General features: G+C 38.2%; 1 protein-coding gene across 1 annotated transcript in view; it reads left to right on the top strand.

Moving 5' to 3' along the window:
• The first annotated feature begins 690 nt into the window (after window positions 1-690).
• LOC149769750 (polypeptide N-acetylgalactosaminyltransferase 1-like) overlaps window positions 691-21986 on the top strand; it is a 36183-nt gene continuing 14887 nt past the window's right edge. The window contains exons 1-4 of the mRNA XM_089949772.1: window positions 691-851; window positions 10055-10232; window positions 11658-11858; window positions 12665-12782. Of these exons, the coding sequence (XP_089805898.1) occupies window positions 719-851; window positions 10055-10232; window positions 11658-11858; window positions 12665-12782 (630 nt within the window). The 5' untranslated portion in view covers window positions 691-718. The remainder of the gene's footprint in view (window positions 852-10054; window positions 10233-11657; window positions 11859-12664; window positions 12783-21986) is intronic.

Below are 21986 nucleotides of genomic sequence, written 5' to 3'. Positions count from 1 at the left end.
TCCGATAACTACAAATCATTTATGCAGTACCAAACTAGACAGGTCTAGGCGAGATGTGGCCCAGGAATCGTCTTCGGTTACAATGAAGCCCAAAGCGCGTGGAGTGACTGAAGCTGGTATGTATAAAGCCGAACTGAACTTACAGAAGTCGCCCTACAATTTAAATGAACAGAGCTTGTAAATTATTTAAATATTCTCTTGAAAGGCTTTCATTGTTTGACAATCTTCCCAATATAATTAGTGTCTTTTCTTCGATAATGACATCCTACCTGCTAGTCAAATTTGCATTTATCTTTACATTTTAGCATCCTTAGTGGCGCAGCTTTCGTTATAAACTGAGTACCTAATTTCTCAATATTACCGTATTATAACCAGAATTCATAAATAATGCCTTTATGTCATTTGTTAAGTAATGGTTACATTAAATACTATCATTCAATTAAAGTCCAAGCAAACGTGCACATGCTTGTCCTTTCTATAAATGCTGGTGTTTATTCCGCCAAATACGAGTCTCTAAAGCACTTATGATTATTTGTGCAATTATGTACTCAATATTTTGTTGCCAGGACGTGACTAGACGCTGTCGTTTAGTGGCTTGAATATGTCAGTCAGAAGCCTGGCTATTTTTCATGTTTTGTTCAGGATCGTCTTTTTTAATTTCGCTGATTCTGCATTTAATTTCAGATGCAAGGAAATCAAATATCCAGAAGAGCTTCCAATGGCTAGTGTAATCATTCCGTTCTATGATGAATGGCCATCAGTTCTTCTTAGAACTGTTTATAGCGTGGTCAATCGAACTCCGCGCCATCTCTTAGAAGAAATAATCTTGGTTGACGACGGTAGTACATTGGGTAACACATTTACATATTCCCTTCACTTCTTTTACTACGCCATTTGAATCGTTTCTCTATATTCTTGCTCAACATCGTATGTATATTTGGACAAGTTGATATCTTATTTTCTTCTAGTGTGGAATAATATGAAAATGCAAAATACATTCCTTCTTAATCACATACTATTAATACTTTCGAAAAGGACAAAGTCTGCAGCTACTGCACGGCAATCACACACACACACAGACACACACACACACAAACACACACAATATTTTTTCTTTCTAAATATGCAAGTTGCGCCAAATCTAAAGTTTTAAAAATGATCCATATGCCATCATTCATGTTCACACACTTCAACATAAATTATAATTCGTACAAAACAGACATAAAATACAATATGCCCTTAATACTGTATGAAGAAGCTACATTAAGCGTAAAGTCCTAAGTGTATGTATGTATGTATGTATGTATGTATGTATGTATGTATGTATGTACGTATGTATATATGTATGTATGTATGAATGCATGTGTGTACGTACGCTCGCACGTACTTACGAACGTACCTACGTATGTATGTATGTATGTATGTATGTATGTATGTATGTATGTATGTATGAGTCGACCTTTTGGGTGTTATAAGTAGTTAGAGCGTCCTCCTCGGAGTCGGTAGATCTTGGGTTCGAACCCCAAAGAATAATAGAAATATTACTAGCAGCTGCCTGACTGTGCGTTCAGCATTAAGAGGGTACCTTTAGGACTGGTCCGCCTGGTTTCAGGTGGTACATGATGTTATATGTCTGCGTCATAATGTCCCAGTGCTGACCAAAATGCAGACATCGTAGCGATATGAGTGAAAAATTGGTAAAGGTATCTTACAAATCTAAGTCACAGACACACACACACAAAGACATACACACACAGACGCACACACACACGCACACACGCACACACACACACACTCTCTCTCTCTCTTGCTTGACCTAATAAATAATGAAGAAACATCAAGGGCACATGGTAGGTAGAAAACTTTGAGTGATCATTATGCTAAACATACATCTAATGTTAGAGTAGTAGTTAAAGTGTTATTTTTCTTTCCAATTACCGTTTAGTGTTCACAATGTGTCCTCAGTGAGTTATTCTTGCAACCATTGTCAAAATATGTTGCATTTCGTTTGTTTTCACTAACATATAAAGTTAATAATACGTGCCCTGTTAATGCCGATATTATATTGAAACACTGCACATTTTCATCCAAATGTTTATTTGAACAATGGTTATCATTCAATTTCTTGTACATGTTTAGGCAAACTTAGGTAAATCGCAAGTTGGAGATGCTATATGTTTTACCTTAGGTCAGTTAAAACTTCTTAGTTAGATTAAAGTAACACCAGGACTACCATTTATACACAAATCGTTACGATTACACCATCCCACCACTGTAATACTTCCACACAAGTTTCAAATGGAGATAGTTTTTGTTCCAACGTCAGAGTTTAACACCTTTACAATGAATTCATTTCAATTTCAAAGTTCCAGAAAGACCATATGACCAAAGGTTTCCATGCTAGCTTAATGATCAGCAGATCGTTTTGCAGACGTTTGGTCTCTAACTGACATGCATTTATAATTTCTTGTGGAAACACTAGATAGGTTGGTTTAGTTTGTTTAGATCCAGTTGCCTTGAAGCTTTATACTTGCAAAATTTCTGATCATTCGGAAGGAAAAATGACTATATTTTTTTGGACTTATTAACAATAACTGACTTTCTAATCTCGCATAACGGTACTGAGGAAATTGAGAGATATATCAGGGTCATTCAAGCTTGTTGTCGTTGAATCGTATATAGGGATAGAACATGAAATCTTACATTATAAAATTATTCGTTGTCAGAAATTACTGACGTATGCAGTTGGTAATGATGGTATAGATTTGTTACCTTGTCCAAATATGCATCATTGTTGACTATAATATTAATTTACAAATGTCATCTGATACAATTAATGTAAGGCTACTGTAAAAATAAATAACAATATTGGTTATGAATAAAATACATGCAGCTAATAATCAATCTAAAATAAGTAGTCAGACAAATGATTGCAATATAACAGGAATAGCAAAAAAGCCATTAGCAATAGCTATGCAATAACACGAAAGTCAAAAGGTTATACACAATCAGTGCCATGAAATCATTAACTGGTTTGGTTTCTGTGAGTACGAGACTGGCTGATCATGCCAAATATTTCTCTGAACTGTCATTGGCACAAATAACGGCCGGTGCTGCTTGTGTTACCCTGATAAATAGAGGATCTGATGTGTTTTCAGACTTTAAAATCTGTAATTCCAGTATGAATGAGACTCCTCCATGTGGAGCGATCCTGTGTTCGATCTTCACAAGGCTCTTGGTCAAAGTTGAAGGTTTACTAGGACGACTTGATAGAATCAATGATGCGTTTCTGCTGAACACCCTCACATAATTTCCAATCTTTCAGTTCTTTGGTTGATTTACTTCTGCCAACGCGTTAACGTGGTCAGCCAATCTCAAATGTGTGTCATCAGCAATTTCATCCTCATTAATATCCGCAAGTAGCCAATGTGGAAATGCTTCAGCTTCTTGGCGCTCGATCTATACACTATCCAGACTTCGCAAGCGTAAAGCATGGTAGGCAAAATAATGGCTTTGTAGACCTTAAGTATTGTTTGAAAACCGATAGCTCTGCGCTACCGCACATTTGCACATAATGTGCCAATAGGTAAGCTTGATTTATCAATTCTGGCATTGGTTACATCATCGATGTGGATTGCATCAGACAGTGTGCTGCCTAAAATCGTGAATGTTTCGACGGTTTGGTCATTAAAGGTGAACGTTAGGCTCTCCTGGTGCAGGTTGATGCATTGCCTCTAACTTCCTGATATCAATAACGAGGCCGAAAATATCACAAGCTGAAACCAAATGATACACACCGTGTTGCGTGTCAGGTTCAGACTTGGCATTACCGGAAAAAGCATCAGCAAATAGGATATCATAGTACCTAATGTCTATCAAATTGTCATAATCTTGAACGTCACCAGTAAGCATGAGAGAGAACATTATACTTAAGAGGTCTTGGGCCAACACACAGCATTGCTTGACACCACTGGCGTGCTGGGAAGTGTTCCGTTTACTCAAGTCATCCACAAAATCCATCTTGGAATTGCCGAAACATCGCAGGGAATTGTTCTGAGCAAACATATTGCCATGATATTCCAAAGATGTACACGTCTGAATGTATCATAAGCGTTTTTCGCTGTTGATGCATATCGTATACAGGATGGAAGTCTGACAATGGCAAATATCCTAGAGTTGAATGCTGCAAATACCATTTCTTTTGAAATCAAGGAAAAAAAGTTACTAAAACACACATGGCATGCCGTCTCAAAAGGCAATGAAAACAAATGTACAAGATGATGTTAATCTTCAAAGGTCTGAATAGTCATTTACTTTCTTCTCGTAAAGTTTGATTTCTGTCATTTACTTCTTTCCTTCGTCTGATCCGGACATAATCATAGTTAAATGACTCGCAATGATTCGGGGATTGTGTTAAACTTGAATCTTGACAAGCTCAATAAATCCGTTCCCGTACCTGAAATGGTAGATTTAAGATATGCTCTTCTAAATTAGTGATTCACAAGAATGTCTTGCATTTGTATGAAAGGTTGTATTTTGGCATTGGGTGGTAAACGAAGTAGAACCAGATCAGTCACTAACTCTAACACTACGCAGTCTGTTAAGTCCCTTCTTGAGGCAAAAGTTCTCTATTTTTGTAGATAGGCTGCGTTTTCCTTCTCCTTTAAAATTTTCTGTACCTGATGCACTATATAAGTAGAAGTCGTAGCATCAAAATCCTCCTGATCTGTGGATTGTTGTTTAATGTCTGGTTAATTGAACATTTTAAAACAATCGATTCTCTGATATTATTCACGTACCAATGGTGAAAGCATCCACTTATTTTGGCGTTTCAGCTGTTACATGACAGTTCTCTAAAATGCATTTCTTAGCTCAAGAGGCAAATAATGAATCTTACTTTTTATATTATCCATGAATATATGATTACTTTCTTCCTTCCAAAAGACGTTGTTCCAGATAAGCAGAGTATTTATAATCCCATTCGTGACCTGTCACTCCAAAACTAAAACACACGACTTTATCTCCTTCTCCCAAGTGTAAAAATCCTGCTATGGCTAATTGTTTGGGGACCGGTCCATCCAGTTATATAGGACATTACCCTTTGAACGTTTGGAATAGACTTTCAGTTACAATCGCCATGCTAAGCCACAGGAAACGTGTATTTTTGACGTGCCTATTTCGAGGAGAAGGTGGTGGATCTGGAGTAGTTGTCAAGACCATACATGCGATGTAAATTAGTATACGCATGGCCTAACTTTGACCACTAAAGCAGAATGGTCGTGCTGCATCTCTTGCGCTAGAAAAGAGTGACAGTACACGGTAATGAACTTCATCACTTTCGATGGCCACAGGAACGGTTTATCTTTCTATGGCAGTCGAGAAAAGGCCATGCCGTATTGCATCGATAATGCCACCGATTCCGGCATTGATGTGATCAGAATGTACACCATCGAAATCGAGTTCCCTACTGGACTTGTAGTTAGTCCCTCATTCGGTTACTAAGTTGAATTATGCATCTTTCTATGTCGACGTATGAAATGCCGTTATTGAAAGTCTTACTTTGTTTAAATTGGAGCTCAATGTGTTGATACGGTAAAATAGCATGTTCCGGAATCGCAATCGTTTTGGGTACACAATCTCAAATGTCGATTGATAATTGAGTCGTTATGTAACCGTACAATTGTTTGCGGATCGAATGTAGTCACGCAAAATCCCGATACTCTCTGGACTCTTTCAGTAGGCCAATATTTACCACTTGATCGATAGTTCAGTGTCAGGCCTTTGATTTTGCTTTTGGAATGAATTTCTCCCCGTAGGTCTCGCTATTGGTATCCGTAACCTTTGGGACTGCTGGTTAGCTAAACGAAGAATCTTGTTTACTGAGTGATTGTCTGTCCACGCACCTAAACGGCTCGCTTCGATAGCTGGGCAAATGGCTCGCTTCGATAGTTGGGTGAAGGCCGTGACAGCATTGAATGTAGATGCAATTGTCAGTTTCAAAGTGTAGGACTGTATCTCTTAAAATGTCAACGACATTGTACAATGTTAGGCGATAGTTTGCTGTCATGTACGCTGCCAGATTATTTCCAAACTCCTCGGGGGGGGGGGGGGTATAAATTTTGTCAAATTTTCATAATTGAATAGGACCAAATATTCAAAGTCGATTTCTGAGTGTTTCATCAGTTGTCCTTTGTCGTCTATCAGTTGAAAGTAGCGACTCAGAACTTCCAGGTAGTCCGTCTTGGGTAAAATGGGACGTTCCACCAATTATCCACATAAGCAATTTAACATGATTTTAGCATACAATTGTCTTCCTTATTATTTTATTTGTTCCAAAGTGATGCATACTATGAGATGGTACTGTTCATTGAATGTCGCTTGGAGCTCTGCAGCCTGACATCAGTAGAGCTAGACACTGCTTTCTTGTTTCAGTTGAGAAATTGTCGACGTTGTCTGAGAAAATTTTCTTTCTAGGAATCGTCGCCTTTTGGTGGAATTCTGCGTTAGGAAAGTGCAAAATTTCGGAGACTTGTATCTAGCGGTATCTAAGATCCAGAGCACGCAACAATTCAATCCATTCCCAAGTTCCTGTTAAAAGCGCTTTCGTCCTCTGCATAGATGAAGGGTTGTTCTTGATTGCATGTTTCGGTACACATATGACATGAAATGCATGTTCTCCTTGGCAATGATGTTATAAGATGAGATGGTAAAAGCCAGTGGGAGGTACGTATTTGCATTTGATCAAGCATTGAAGAATGTGTTCCACGGCGATGTGTTTGACAGCATTTTGGGGTGTACTGAGGGAAAACGGCATTATTCACACAACCATGGACACAGCGAACATACATCGATGTACTTGATTTCTTCTCCTTGTGATTCGTCAACGTCATACAGAATGCGCATGTCATGGGTTCTTCCTTTAAATAAACTGTCTCTTCAATGTTAATGCGCTTAAAGTTGGAATTGGTTCTGAAACTTCAATCGTACTCGTGCTTTCACATTTCTACTCTTAGGAATCATTGTTACTCTAACATCGGACGTCGTTGGGATGTTTGCTTGTATCATTCATTCATGGTGAACTCCGAGAAAGGACTTTTCAGGTGTCGCTGAGAGAAAAACGTGGGAATCCGTAAAATAACCATCCATGGAATGCTTGAACGCTCTGAGGGTCTTTTAAATCCAAACCATTTGTCGAAAGACTTCAATTTTCTTTTCTTCCATGTTTCTAGCATGTTGGATCCATTTGTCTTCCCTTTAGCAGATGTAATGTAACGATTGCAGAGCTTTGGCTGAGTATTAACGGCTGTGGGAGAGATATGTATGTGGGGATATGAAGCTTTTTCTTTGCTGGACAAACGTGTGCCTTGCAGTAAGAATGATATTCCATGTGGAGCTCAATCTAAATAATTGACAAGCACCTCCTCAGCTGTTGAATATGTGCCATGCAATGATATTCATAGCAGTCTGGACTGGCAAAGGTTTGCTTGTAAACCAAAAAACAATGAATTCCTTCAGTTCCTTTGAAATTGCATGGACCGGACGCTAAAAAATCCAGACATCTCTCCCCTCAATCAATATGTTGCTCCGTATTACCAAATCTTTAGTCACATCCTCGCCCTAATAAGCGTATCCAAGAAACTTCTGGATACTATTAATAGACTCGAAATGCTCTTCATGGTGATACACGTGAATTATCTTCCGTCTGGGAAATCGGAGACAGAAAACAAATGAGCTCCGCGAACCACACGAGGAAATAAGTTTAACGTATTGCGAGTTAAGGCGTCATGACGGTCTTGTATTTCATACCTGCCTGATGTAAGCGGAATTCTGCTATTCTTTGTCGTTTGTCTGTGTACGATTGTCGAATGTTCTCCAACGTTGTTTTTCATTCTGCGGTTTTGTTCCTGTCACCATACTTTCGACCCACAATGATCGCACTTGCACATTTGAACGAAACTGCATTTGGTGCTGTGAAGTTACTCCACCAATACCATATTGCTTGGCCCCACTACATCAAGGAGGGGAAACGTTGGTCGTATGACGTGTAGTTTTTGGATAAGAGTACGTGAAGTTCAGACTGGATGTTTCTCTCTCCTCGACCTTCGCAGACTGAATGGTCGGTCGAAAACAATGGAGAAACTTATTCTTGAAGCACTTTTCGCGGATGGCTGTGATATCATTGCACACACGGAAGCAGATCCCCATATCATCGTTACTCGCTTCGCGGAAGCCTCAATACTCTTCGGACTCACTATCAGTCGGAACAAGACAGAGGTACTTTACCAACCTGGCACAGTCACGATAGCTCGCCTTCAGATTGGGTCTGTCCAAGACACCCAACTAAAACCTGTCGATCAATTCAAGTACCTTTGAAGCATCATATCTTCAGATGGATCGCTAGACAGAGATATAACGGTACGCGCTATCAGCACCAGTCAATCATTATGGGTCTTCGCTCTCGTGTGTTGAGTCACATGAATATTAATCTCTCCACCAAAATAAAGGTATATAAATCAGTTGTGCTAATAAACCTCCTATATTGAGGCAAGACCCATAAAACATACAAGAAGTACATCAAACAATTTGAGCGCATCCACACGAGAGCCTGCGCTAGATAATGGGCGTCAGATGGCAAGACAAAGTGATGAACCTGGATAGAGCAGGTTTAACCAGTATCGAGGCGACGGTCATTAGAGCCCATATCTGGTGAACGTGTCATGTCATCCGTATGGAGGAGTCTCGAATGCCACATCAGATTTTGTATGGAGCTCTATCTATTGGACACAGAAAAGCTGGTCGCCCGAAGAAAAGATTCAAAGACACCATCAATGAGAGTCTGAGACGATGCTCGATATCTGTGACAAACCACGCGTCCTACGCCAAGGAGAGACCTGGTTTCCATGCAGCTGATAATAATGGGTGCAAACCTTCGAGGATGCTCGCAGAACCAAAGTCGCCGACGCCAGAGAACGTAGGAGGGCCTCAACGTGAGGAACCAACACATGCCTTCAGTGTACATACTGCTCCAGGACATGCGCATCTCGTGTAGGACTCATCAGCCGCATTTATTTATTTATTTATTTATCTAATAGCTGGTCCCTTTCCAAGGTGTAAATAAACTTGCTTTGAACAATACAGATGCAAGTGTTTATTATACAAACGGAGGCACAATATATTCAATGAATCTGACAAGACTGTGACTAATTTCAAGTCATATATATGTATTTAAATGCTAACACGTGTGTGTACATGTAGCGCTGTGATTAGCGATACATATCCTCTGGCTCCCATTCACCAGCTCACCTGCGCCCTTTACAACACGGTCATATACTTGTCCCAAGGCACATGGATGGATGAAGGTAGAAGGTAAAAGTAAGAACTACAAAATGTCGAGGGCGATGTGACATTTTTTGGTCTACAACAAGGGTATCAAACTCAAAATACCCTGAGGGCCGCATCAGGTCATTTTCGGTGGCCCTAGGGTCGCAGCACCTTTCTTATCTCTCATGGCTCCTTTCGATGCTATATATATATATATATATATATATATATATATATATATATATATATATATATATATATATATATATATATATATATATATATATGTGTGTGTGTGTGTATATATATGTATATAAATATATATAAATATGTATATATATATATATATATATATATATATATATATATATATATATATATATATATATATATATATATATGTATATATATACATATATGTATATATATATATGTATATATATGTATATATGTATTTATATATATTTATGTATATATATATATATATATATATATATATATATATATATATATATATATATATATATATATATATATATATATATATATATATATATATATATATATATATATATATATATATATATATAAGACTGTCTTCAATGTACTTGTTTGAGTTTGAATTCAATCTTGTATTCAACTAGGCATGTCGATATTTCCAAACGCTCATCAGGGGCAATCTAGTTTCCCGTTAATTGAGGTGTATATTATTGTGTTGCATTTATCGTTTCAGAAGAACTCAAAGGAGGTCTGGATGACTATATCCGAAATTATTTTCCAGAGGGCTTGATTAAACTGGTACGACTGCCTCAGAGAAGTGGTTTGATTAAAGCTCGTACGGAAGGATGGAAGATTTCGACTGGCAAGGTCCTCGTCTTCTTCGATAGCCACATGGAAGTAAATATAGATTGGTAAATGGTATTGTTTTGATTTTAATTACAAATAAACGATATATTAATGATGAGCAAGGGTCTAGTTTTATAAAAACAAATTGTTTAAGCCACAAAATCTTAGATTTGACACACATGGACCAGTCATATTCTTTGATTTTGGAGCCCGTGTTTAGGGACAAGAAACCCTTCAGAACTAAATTGAACGATTACAACTCCTGCACGACTTGTAAATCATTGGGAAGGACTTTACCATAAAATATTTATACTAGTTGTAGTAAAAATAATTCATAACTTTAACTTGAAACATATCTAGATGATTGACTATTTGTAACATTGGTTAATATAAATGTGTTGACAAAGCCAGATTTATAAGTTCATTCAAGATAAATGTGTTGATAAAGCGAAGCCCACCTCTGAAACTTATATCATATCCATCTGATGTTCAAACTAAGTCTCTTCTAATCAGTTTATTAGTTCATCAGTTGTCCATTTATGTTTTTTGCTCCCATGTTTTGCTTATCCATGGAGGGTGGTAAGATCCAGGTAACAATTAATGGCCATGACCTACTCGTCCTCACACTATATCCCCATTAACCTCAATGTAATATTTATGATTTGCATCTGAATATCTTTGAGGTATCACACTATATCCCCATTAACCTCAATGTAATATTTATGATTTGCATCTGAATATCTTTGAGGTATCACACTATATCCCCATTAACCTCAATGTAATATTTATGATTTGCATCTGAATATCTTTGAGGTATCACACTATATCCCCATTAACCTCAATGTAATATTTATGATTTGCATCTGAATATCTTTGAGGTATCACACTATATCCCCATTAACCTCAATGTAATATTTATGATTTGCATCTGAATATCTTTGAGGTATCACACTATATCCCCATTAACCTCAATGTAATATTTATGATTTGCGTCTGAATATATTTGAGGTATCACGCTATATCCCCATTAACCTCAATGTAATATTTATGATTTGCATCTGAATATCTTTGAAGTATCATGATATATCGTACCTCACTCTTAATCATCAAGACTTTGTCGTAATCTATTCAAATTTCCTGTGTTAAAACTTATATTATCTGCATCATTCTTTTGTAGTCTCATACAATTTCATGCTATCACGAGATTTGTTTTTTACTTCTTATAGTGAAATTCATACATCAACCATTTGGTTAGACCTATCATCGTAGATCGTTCGCACACACACACGCACATACACACACACGCACACACACACACACACACACACACACACATATATATATATATATATATATATATATATATATATATATATATATATATATATATATATATATATATATATATATATATATATATATATATATATATATATATATATATATATAGTCAGACCAAAATAACGGCCTGGATAAATCTCTGTCGACAGGTTACAACCTCTACTGGCGGAGATAAAGAAAGAGAGGACTACAGTTGCTATGGGAGTTTTAGATTCTGTCCAGAGGGACTCATTTCAGTACAATTACTACGAAGGTTATGTTATTAGATATGGGTTCGAGTGGCGTCTTGGGTTCTTTGAGACGTATTTCAGGACGCATCACATAGGGAAAAGTGCGGAAGATGTTCGACCGTAAGTAGATTCTTTCTTTCTTTCTTTCTTTCTTACTTTCTTCTTTCTTTATTTTTTTCTGTCTGTCTGTCTGTATGTCTGTCTTATCTATCTAAATTGCAGTATCCCGTGTAGTTATTCAACGTTGCCTTTTTAATAGTTTGTTACAGTAAACAGTTGGGTGTGAACATAGTAAACACTTATTGGCAATGTTTACCACAAATGTGAATACAAAATCAGTGAGTAACTCCTTACCTGTAGCATGGAGGTACTATTCTACGTACTACATAAATTACAAAAGCCACTTGTGTAAGCTTCCCACGTTGTACATGATGCGATCATATTTGCCATGCACATTCATGATTCAGGTATTGCAACACTAGTTGGTTATTGTTGACCTATAATGATTTGCCTATGAAAATCATCAATATTACATTCTACAAATTTCGTGCAGACACGCTACACCTGTAAAAAAGAAGAATTTAAGTACATTAAGTAACCGCCTAAAAGGAAAAGTGTTCATTAGTTTACGTCTACTGCTTTTCACAAAATGAAGTTAAGAGGATGTTTACGTCCTATCACTAAAATGCTGCAGTAATTACATATTCTGGTTATTTCATTTAAATGCACGTAAATGCAGAACCAACAGTGGTAACACGGACATACTGTATGCTGAAATTATATCATTTTCTGACTGACTTATTGCTTGCCAAAATTTGGATTCAATTATCTATTCTTAAAATGTAAATAACAAGCTTGATCTCAAAGAGAATATGCAATGAGTGTGAGAATAAGAGACCGTTAATTTATTGCATACTTATTTTCAGAGGTACAGTCATGGTGGGGGCCGCTTTTGCTATTGACAGTAGCTATTTCAGAGAAATCGGAGCTTACGACGAGGGTATGAAAGTGTGGGGAGGTGAAAATCTAGAGATGTCTTGGAGGGTAAGTTAGTCTCAGAATTAAGAAGAGGTCCGTATAATAACCAATGCAAGAAGTGTGATACATGGTTGGTTTTTTACAAATTGGTCAATTAAACATATATTTTATCGAAAGTATTCACATTCTAAATTTATGGATTTTTACTATATCTAGTGTTGGGCGCTCACACACACACACACACCAGCTAGTCTTCCGCCACGGTCAGTTATAAATGTAATAAACGTTAATAACATGTTTTAAATGGGCTGTCTTATTATATATCCTGCTCGAGTTCACAAAACATACATACAAAATGCCAGCAACACTTATGTGAACTTAACTTTATTTACATAGAATTTCCCTTGGTTTTGCCCAACGCCACACTGACTAAATTTGAAACAGTAAATCCAGGTATCACTGTTAATGTGTTCGCTTATGACCTAGGCTTTTGCCAGCTGTTACTGTCTACACATGGACAGAATGGACGAACTCAGATTAATTTGTTGCTACAGAGTGAAAAGAAAGATTCAGAATAGATATCGCACTATATATGCTTGGTTAATTAACCGACAGACTAAGTATCATCTCTAAAAATATCCGTGCGGACGTTGTATGTATATATTTAAGGTTCAACAAATGCTCACCAGTCATGAATTTTACTGTAGTGTTATCAGTTGAAACTGCGGTGAACAATAATGCCATAACCAGGCGAAAATAGTCAAATGTAGGCGAAAATAGTCAAATGTATTACACTACAACGAAACATGAATGTCCCTTATATCCAATACTCGGATTTTGAATGCGAAGGGTACTCAAGGTGAGATGTTTCTAAAGTCGTTCGAAGTTACGGCAAAATGGACTCGGCAGCAGCTTTATCCACACGCAGTCGTGATTATTGCTGGATTTGTGGAAAGATTGCAGTTCCACTGATCTCCAGTAACACAGAAAATACAGGACGCTTTGGGATGGACAAAAAATTCAATTTATCTATTCATTACAGTTTATAAATAAATTCATGGACAAGTCAGCGAACAACCTGACAGCGGGAAAAAGTTGTAATTACACGTCGAGGCTGCTGAAGCCAATCTGATTTGATAACTAACGAGAAAAGGCGTGCATCTATTTGAGTACATGCGTGATTGGAACAGATTTGATGAAACTCAGTTGCCACCGAATGAAGCGCTTTATTCGTCATTCTCACGTAATCGTATTTCAAAAAATGATTACAAATACGAAAGGAACGTTTGGTCAGCATTAAAGTGCAAAACACTTGGAGACTATCACGAACTGTATTTGTGCACTTATGTGTTGTCTCTCTCTGGTGCATCTGAGTAAGTTCGTAACACTGCTATGCACGTGTACAAGATAGATGTCGCGCATTACTGCTCGTCCATGGGTATGTATTGGGATGCACTGTTGTCAAAATTTCAGCTGAAATTACACGCCGACATTAATCAACATTTGTTTATCGAAAGAAAACTTCGTGGCGGAATATCAATGTGAAGTCACAGATACGCTCATACCAACAACCCTTAGCAGGGATATCATGTATCAAGACTAGATAAACCTTTAAAGAGTGAGCAAAGCAATCATGTAACCATTTTCGGTTGGTGAGTTTCAGAGGATCGTTCTTGCGCACGTTAATCTACAAAACACATCCACGATCACAACATCAACAATGATAGAAGATACTTCTCTGAAGTTGATATGGAATATCCTTAGATGAATCACACAACAATTATCTTCTGGTATCAGAAACGCGGTCGGTGGCATGTACACGGTTGTCCACATATCAGTGTGCGATTGTCGGTGAATCCGGATGCTAATACACTGAATGCACCAAACTGGTACCAAGTCTTAGGACCATACACAATTGTGTATTGCACGTGCGAACTCTGCTGTTGTTCTTACGATTGGGTATGCGTGTAACCAAAAAATATATAGTGCATGGATTTCGGCAGCAAGCTTTGATACCCCGTACATTCAGATGAATATGGATCCGAGAACTAAAGCCACTAATGACTTTGAAAAGGCCGTTTCGAGCTCATTAACAACGCCATTTAAGAAAAAACAAAAAACAAACAAACCAAAAAATCTGCGCAAACGAATTTTATCTTGGTATATGATATTAAGCAAGACAAGAAGGATCGTCGTTGACCCGGAATTTGAATCCAGAAATATATTTAATGGAGGAATTGATATCGTTCACAGTAAAAATGAAAACTGATGCTGAGAAAACCTAACTATGTTGCAGCGTCCGTACAGGACTTATAGAGGCTGTTCATAAATGAGTATTAATCAGGGTAGAGGATGAAACCGTTCTATCAAGATCAGGTGAATATGCAGTACATCGAAACTGACTCATTGCTGATGCACATCACCACCTATGATGTGCAAGCGGCCATGGCACAACCAAGTTTGGTAAATGAATATGATTCCAACCAGTATACTAAAGAATAATCGTTGTTTAATAACGCTAAAGATAAGGTTCTTGGCAAGTTTAAAGACGAATGATCGGATAAACTAATAGAAGAGTATGTGTGGGACTGTGACCAAAAATGTACTCGGTTAGGGTTGAACATCCCAAAGTTAGAGAAAGCCATAGGTGTTAGACGGTGATTGAAGAAAAAGATCTCAAACACGAGCTATACACACAGTTAATATGATACGATCAAAGAAGCACCGCATTGATGTATACCGATAGACAAAAGAGCGTTTGTCTCCACTTTATACCATGCGATGGATACTCCCGATATAATCACTAATTACGCGTTTGGTCCTCGAACTGTTACCTATTAACATGTTAGCACAAATCATTGGTGATAATTCTGTATCTGCTGGAACGATTTGTAATTCTTCTCGCACAAATGCACGGCTGGGATGGTTTGCTCTACTAGTTGACAGTCCCAATCGGTAACGTGTTGGTTGGCGTGGAGTATCTATCCGTTCTGAAATCTTAAATATATCCACTGACCATACAAGGTCACTTGCTGGTTATAATCCAGTCGTGCCACTGACTTCTTTGTTCACTGGTGCTATGACCAATGGAAGTCGTGCTACTTATTCGTTAGACCTCTCTGTGGTCCGAGATCAACAAATCCTGTGCGTACTGAGGACCGAATAACCGTTAAGCAAGAGTGCGATTGAATTGTTCAACAGTAGCTAGGTCATGATGCACATTTACATATCTGACATTTACTCGCACGTGGTGTTCGATCACCATCACAACCACAGTTCCGAGATATTCTTTACCAGGATCCAATTGTAACAACTGTGGCGTATGATTTGTAATTGAACAGCTTCTCTTCTTTGTATATGTTGGTTAAATCGACAATGCGTAACGCGTACTTGTATGTGCGTTATTTACATTGTTGATCACGGACACAATCATGTGGAAGAAATAACATCTCAGCTTAACATGCGTTATTTGTTGTTTTCTTACTACTGGTAAATAAGTTTGCCGCACTGTTTGGCCATCCATGCTCGATCAATCCCATGAGTGACTTTGGCTAAAACTGTATAACTGTTCTACTGAGGCTTCACCTCTTCAGTACCACCGTAGACTGTATTATGTTTTGAATAATGTCTGGCTTTTGTGTCCTTTTGTTTCTCTGTTTGTTTATATCGATATAATTTACTTTTAATGAGTGGAGTTTTGTCCATCACCATACGATCTTGGATTTCATACCGCCTTTAACGAAACATTTTGCGATTCATTCTCCCAGTATTACATTAATCTCATTTAAGTCATGGACGTTTTATAAGCAATGTAATGTCGGTAACGCGCACGCCAAAGGGTCTAACGGGTGATTAGCAAGGCTCTGGATGATGTTAGAATCGAGTCGTATATCTAGTCGTGTACAAGCCCACAGTAATTGTACCCAGCAATGTGATTTTACTACATGGAGTTCCCTGTTAACTTTGATAATGCAGTCGCGATATCAATGCCTCCGACGTTTTAAGATATGTGAAATACTTTACAAATTCCACTAATCACTGCTCGTCCATTACGTGTTTGGTCTTGACTTGGATTTGTGCTATTTGTTCTTGCGCGTCGTCGCACACAATATAAAGGCATGATCCAGTAAAAAAAATATAGCATTATTCCGTGGCACCAACCAAACGTACCTTAGTATATGTTTTCGGTAAAACAAAATTATGGTGATGGAACCGCGTGTAAAACCTTACTTCGTTCGCTATCCGTAGGCTCTACTGAATCAGAGTAACACTATTGTTGCTGAATATGGTTTACGATTGTCAACCTGGGATCAGTTGGACGTGATTGCACCGTCAGCAGATGATCAATCATGTATGATATTTTAAAAGATATTCACAAAGCGTTGAGAAGCGGTGACTACAACACCATCGATTTTTTTCCACCACTGTCGAAGCACTTACCATTGATGATTTGAATGCAATAAAAAAAGAACAATCGTATCGTCTACGACGATGTGATGCTTGAAAATCAAGTCAATCCCGAGCAAATAGTTTCACGAGGCCGAGACAAAATCACAGCCTACATCAACTTGGCTGAACGATAAACACATGGACCTAAATAAAACCGCGATAACTGTAACAAGATCTTAATATTTCGTGGTATTGAGGCAAATGGTCTTGGATTCATCAATTTGACTTAGTGTGTCGTAGACCACACGTTGGATGAAATGTTTGAACGGATCAACTCGGACCTGTATAAGTTTCTCACCATTGATGTGACCGGAACAGGTCGGGGTAACAATCACGTGGGTCTTCACACGTCAATTTAGCAATCAAAGACAATTATATAAAATGTCTGCCAGTGATATCATAGAGGAGCATGGGGAAAGCGGCTGAAGGACAGCAAAAAACTGATTCAAATTGTTATAGAAGGCTGCACAAAAGTCAACCATGTGTTAAAGTCGCAATAAATTGCACGAGAATATTTCATAGCCGGGTTTGAACAAACATTCGCGTCGCTGATTGAACCTATAAAGTACATAGCCGAACGTGCTGCATATATTAAAAAGGCTACAAATGCCACAGTGAAACAGTGGCAGCGCTAACGAAAACAAAAGCACTTAGTCCACTTCGTTGGATAGCCAAAGATACCAAGAATATCAACAAAGTTACAATAACAGTTGGAAAGGTTATTATAATCTTGCCTTATATGGTAGCTGGAGTAAAATACCTTTAGAGAGAGCCATCAAAAAAATAACTTCCTCCACCACCTAGACACCGGTCATTGACGCATCCACAGAAACAAAATTGTAATGAAAACGATAACTCGTACGTCAAATAAAGACCTTTTCCGTCCAAGTCTTAAAATACCTGAGAGATTTATTCAACAAAAAACATCACTAATGCACATAACAATGCTATGGGTAAAGTTAGTACACCGAGAATTTATGGATCTAATGAAACATTTGGAAAGGTGTTTCTTACAATAAAGTACTTGATTTGAAAGCTGGAAAAAAGTGAAGAAGCTGATGTGATGCATTATTTTATGCGGTTCTGGTATGGAACAGGAGAATATTGACCTGTCTGTGAAACTGAGACAAAATAATCTTATCGACCAAACTCTGAAACTATGACGGAGGAATAATTTGATCAGCCAGTATTTTCTCCTAAAATTTGCGGAGAAGAATATCCTGATCATGCACCTACACCTGAACCAAAACGTAAGCCTCAACAAGTAAAAAATTACATGGAAATAACCTTGCAAAAACACAAGAAATCTCCAGCTTTGGAAAAATAATCAGAATGGGTAGACGAGCCAGTAGAAATGTTGGCACAACAACCGTTACCAAGACATGCATCAACAAAGCGTGGATAAGGCCTTGGTGAATTGCTAGACCCTAACGACAATGCTGATCGATTGGAAAAACATGTGTTCAGTTCGTGCACCTAAGGTCATTATTGAAGCCGTATTGGTTTGTCAGCGGTTGCTCATCAATGATCGTTCGCTGCTACATGAATTTAATGAAGATATTGACGATGTATACGACGAGCGTTATACTTCACCGAGGATTAGTTCTGAAACATTTTGGACGGTGCGTTTGCTCCGTAAACTATATGCATCGGTGCAACAGGTTGTTTTAAAAACAACACATGGTATTACCTCGATGATTAGAATGTCAACAATGAAACGAAACTTCAGTGTGACGTTTCTTCACATCTGACCTCTGGTGAATCACGCACACCCGAGGTCGCTCTAGCATCGCTGCAAGTGTGTTACAGTTAGCTTAATATCCGATCTAATCCGTTTGGCGGCCTGCCAGCTAACGCCACATTGGTGTTATCAATCAATGACGAGGATCGACTAAAATTCCAAGTGTTGGCTGGCACGGACTGGAAAAGGTATATTCGTGAGCATGAGCACACGCTCAGCCTCGTCATCGCCATTGGATCTCGTCAATTTATGTTTGACATTGGACATTTGTCATTGATGAGAGTGCTTGGTTGACCCAAAGATCTTCCCGAAATAAATTTTGAGCGCAGGACCTAAACGGATTAGATATCATAGCGCCTGACACTCTGAGGACTATCTCAACAACTCAGGTCATTTTAACTTGTGACGCCATCATTAATAGCTATTAACTCAGGTTTGAACCCACATGAATAACTGTTCAGGGGTTTATGCTCTCTTTGCAGTTACCAACATACAACCCAGTAATTGGATACCGGATATGCCAGAAGCACGTATGTAGATTACATGTTATACTAATTGGCTGACACGTATTCGTTTTTCCCCATGTGAATAAAAAAGGGACCGTTGATGATCTGCGCGGCGTCACACGGAATATATGACTGTACATTAGAGATCGACCTGACACTTCAATTTAATACTAGCAATGAAAATCTTGCATGGACGAGTGAAATACATTCGTGGTATTAACGCAAGAAAACCCGTGTACTTGATATATTACAGGACAGGCCGCCACGATGTTGTTCGTGGATTATTTAAAGGCGCGCCCTATGAGCTTAGGCATCTAACCTGGAGCGCTGTACTAATCGCTAAGCAAGGTACAATGTGAGTCGTATATAGCATCAAAATTGCCTCTGTATATAGAATGAAACAATTCGGCTGGCGCTCGGCTCCATCGATTCCAGATGTACCTCGACCATTGGGGACTCGAGCACCATCTAATGCAGTTTCATTGCCATCAAAGAATCAATGCTGACTTCAGCTGGTAAAGTCAACAACAAAGCCGCTCAACATCGAAAGTCAGAATCAGCGATTGCAAATCTAGCAATGGACAGTGGAGCTGTCCCACAGTGGTATTAAAAAATCACTGAAATATATACTCATTATGGAGCGGTTTAGAGATGTATGTGATGCAGGGTCGCCTGTTTTGGTGGATCAAATCAAATATATATTTAGTATTATTCCTATCCCGCCAGGGACATTAAAATATTATAATCAAGCTCAAGTGAGCTACAGTAAAAGAAACTACCTCTTGATTTCACTGAAAACGATGGCTCAGTGAGATCGGCATATCTGCTGCGTCTATCAAAAACTATTTTGATACTGGCAATATTGCAAGAAGACAATATGTAATTATTCGAATAACCAGCGTGCCCGCACCACCACTTACAGTAACTTGATGGTACCAAATTACGGAACAATTAGCCGAAGAAGATGTAAACCCGATTGCAGAAGCATCCTTAACAAATGATCCACTTGTTTCTATTGAGGAATACATGTATGCAACTAGGCCTAGCATTGAAAATGTACCCGAATCCGGACGATATCGGTTTAACACAAACATATATACACGCAATGGAATCTGACCGAGGTGATGTGATTGAGGAACGTACCGACGGCCAGCTTGGAATAATCGATCGTGCACGCGAAAAATTTCAAGTGTTAAACTGCACTAGCAAACGCAAAACCTCTTATTCCCCAATGCATCCACCGCGATTAATTCAACAACAAATAATGTACACCACTGATGAATGAATTGAAGTTCTCGACTGTTCTACAACATGGATACCTTGTTTGGGTATATTTTTTGGGCAGAGAGAACGTACGATGTAAAAGGTGTAGACGTAATCAGTGTTTTTTTAATGAAAGGGCGCCAGACAATCAGAACGCACCATCGCTTAAGACTGACGTAATCCCGAGTTAGAGGTTTTATAAATGTATGAAACATGTACCAGTACCACCGACTCCTGACGATGAGACTCGATAAAGTTTGCCTTTCAAACAATTAACATACGCGATTGTTTTATTGCTAGAAGAACTATGACTGAACCCAGATTTACCGACGTTAAAATATAATCGAAGCAGTGAGAGTAAATCACCAAGAGAAACGCGCTGATCGTGACATACAACTAATATTTGTGGTCTTGCTGCAGTAATGGTTGTTGGTCTTGTTGTTACTAGAATCAGGGAAACAACAATAGTTGGTCCACGTACCAAACGGTGTTCCGGTCGGATCTATACCGATTGTAACCAGTGTTAGTAAATTAATTTAGATGCGACTGCATGCAAGTGCACGCATCTATTCCGAATTGCTTACAGTCACACAGAGCAGTCTCAATACGATCAGTAAATTGTTATATTTGGCGTTCGAAAATAAAATGATCTGTGTGGTCGAGTTTGAGACTATTCTGACGGAAATGAAAAATCGCCGTTACTAGCACAAATAAGAAACAAGGAGGGTTTACAAAAAGTAGATGCTAAATAATTAAAATCTTCATGTAGAGGCATGCATAATGATCGGAATTGCTGCAACAGAAAATTATTCATTGCACTAGTCTCACGATGTGTACTGATCGGTGCCGTATACAGTCACGTCTGGTTAAGTGCGTGGAAAATTAAAATTGATAAACATGCATGGGCCTTATGTAGGCTTAAAACGTCATGGGACTGGTAGACGCTAGAACTGGTACCAAGGATGCCAAAAAGGCCAGGGGGCAAAGCGAACACTTCCATACTACTAATCATGTTGCAACAATATGTGGAAATGAAAACGAACTTCGTTGCGTTCTTTGGTTGTCGTTTTATCATGGACTTATTGTATGCTTTACAAACGAGATGTTTTGTGCTTCTTTTGAACTCACTGATTATTTTTAAATGTCAAGAAATAGAAAAACATTTTATGACAATATCCTAAATGAATACTCTTTCAATCATAACTCATCAATCATCTGCCCTTAATTATATTCAGTCAACCCAAGCATTGTCTTTAATGTAAGTGATGTTTTTATGAAACGAGATTTAACTTGATGCCGAAAAATAGCATG

The sequence above is a fragment of the Sinohyriopsis cumingii genome, unplaced genomic scaffold (genome assembly GCF_028554795.1).
Source record: "Sinohyriopsis cumingii isolate HCF-2022 unplaced genomic scaffold, ASM2855479v2 utg003294l, whole genome shotgun sequence".
NCBI lineage: Eukaryota > Metazoa > Mollusca > Bivalvia > Unionida > Unionidae > Sinohyriopsis > Sinohyriopsis cumingii.
The sequence above is the reverse complement of the archived record's forward strand: the minus strand, read 5'-3'. Positions and strand labels throughout refer to the sequence as shown.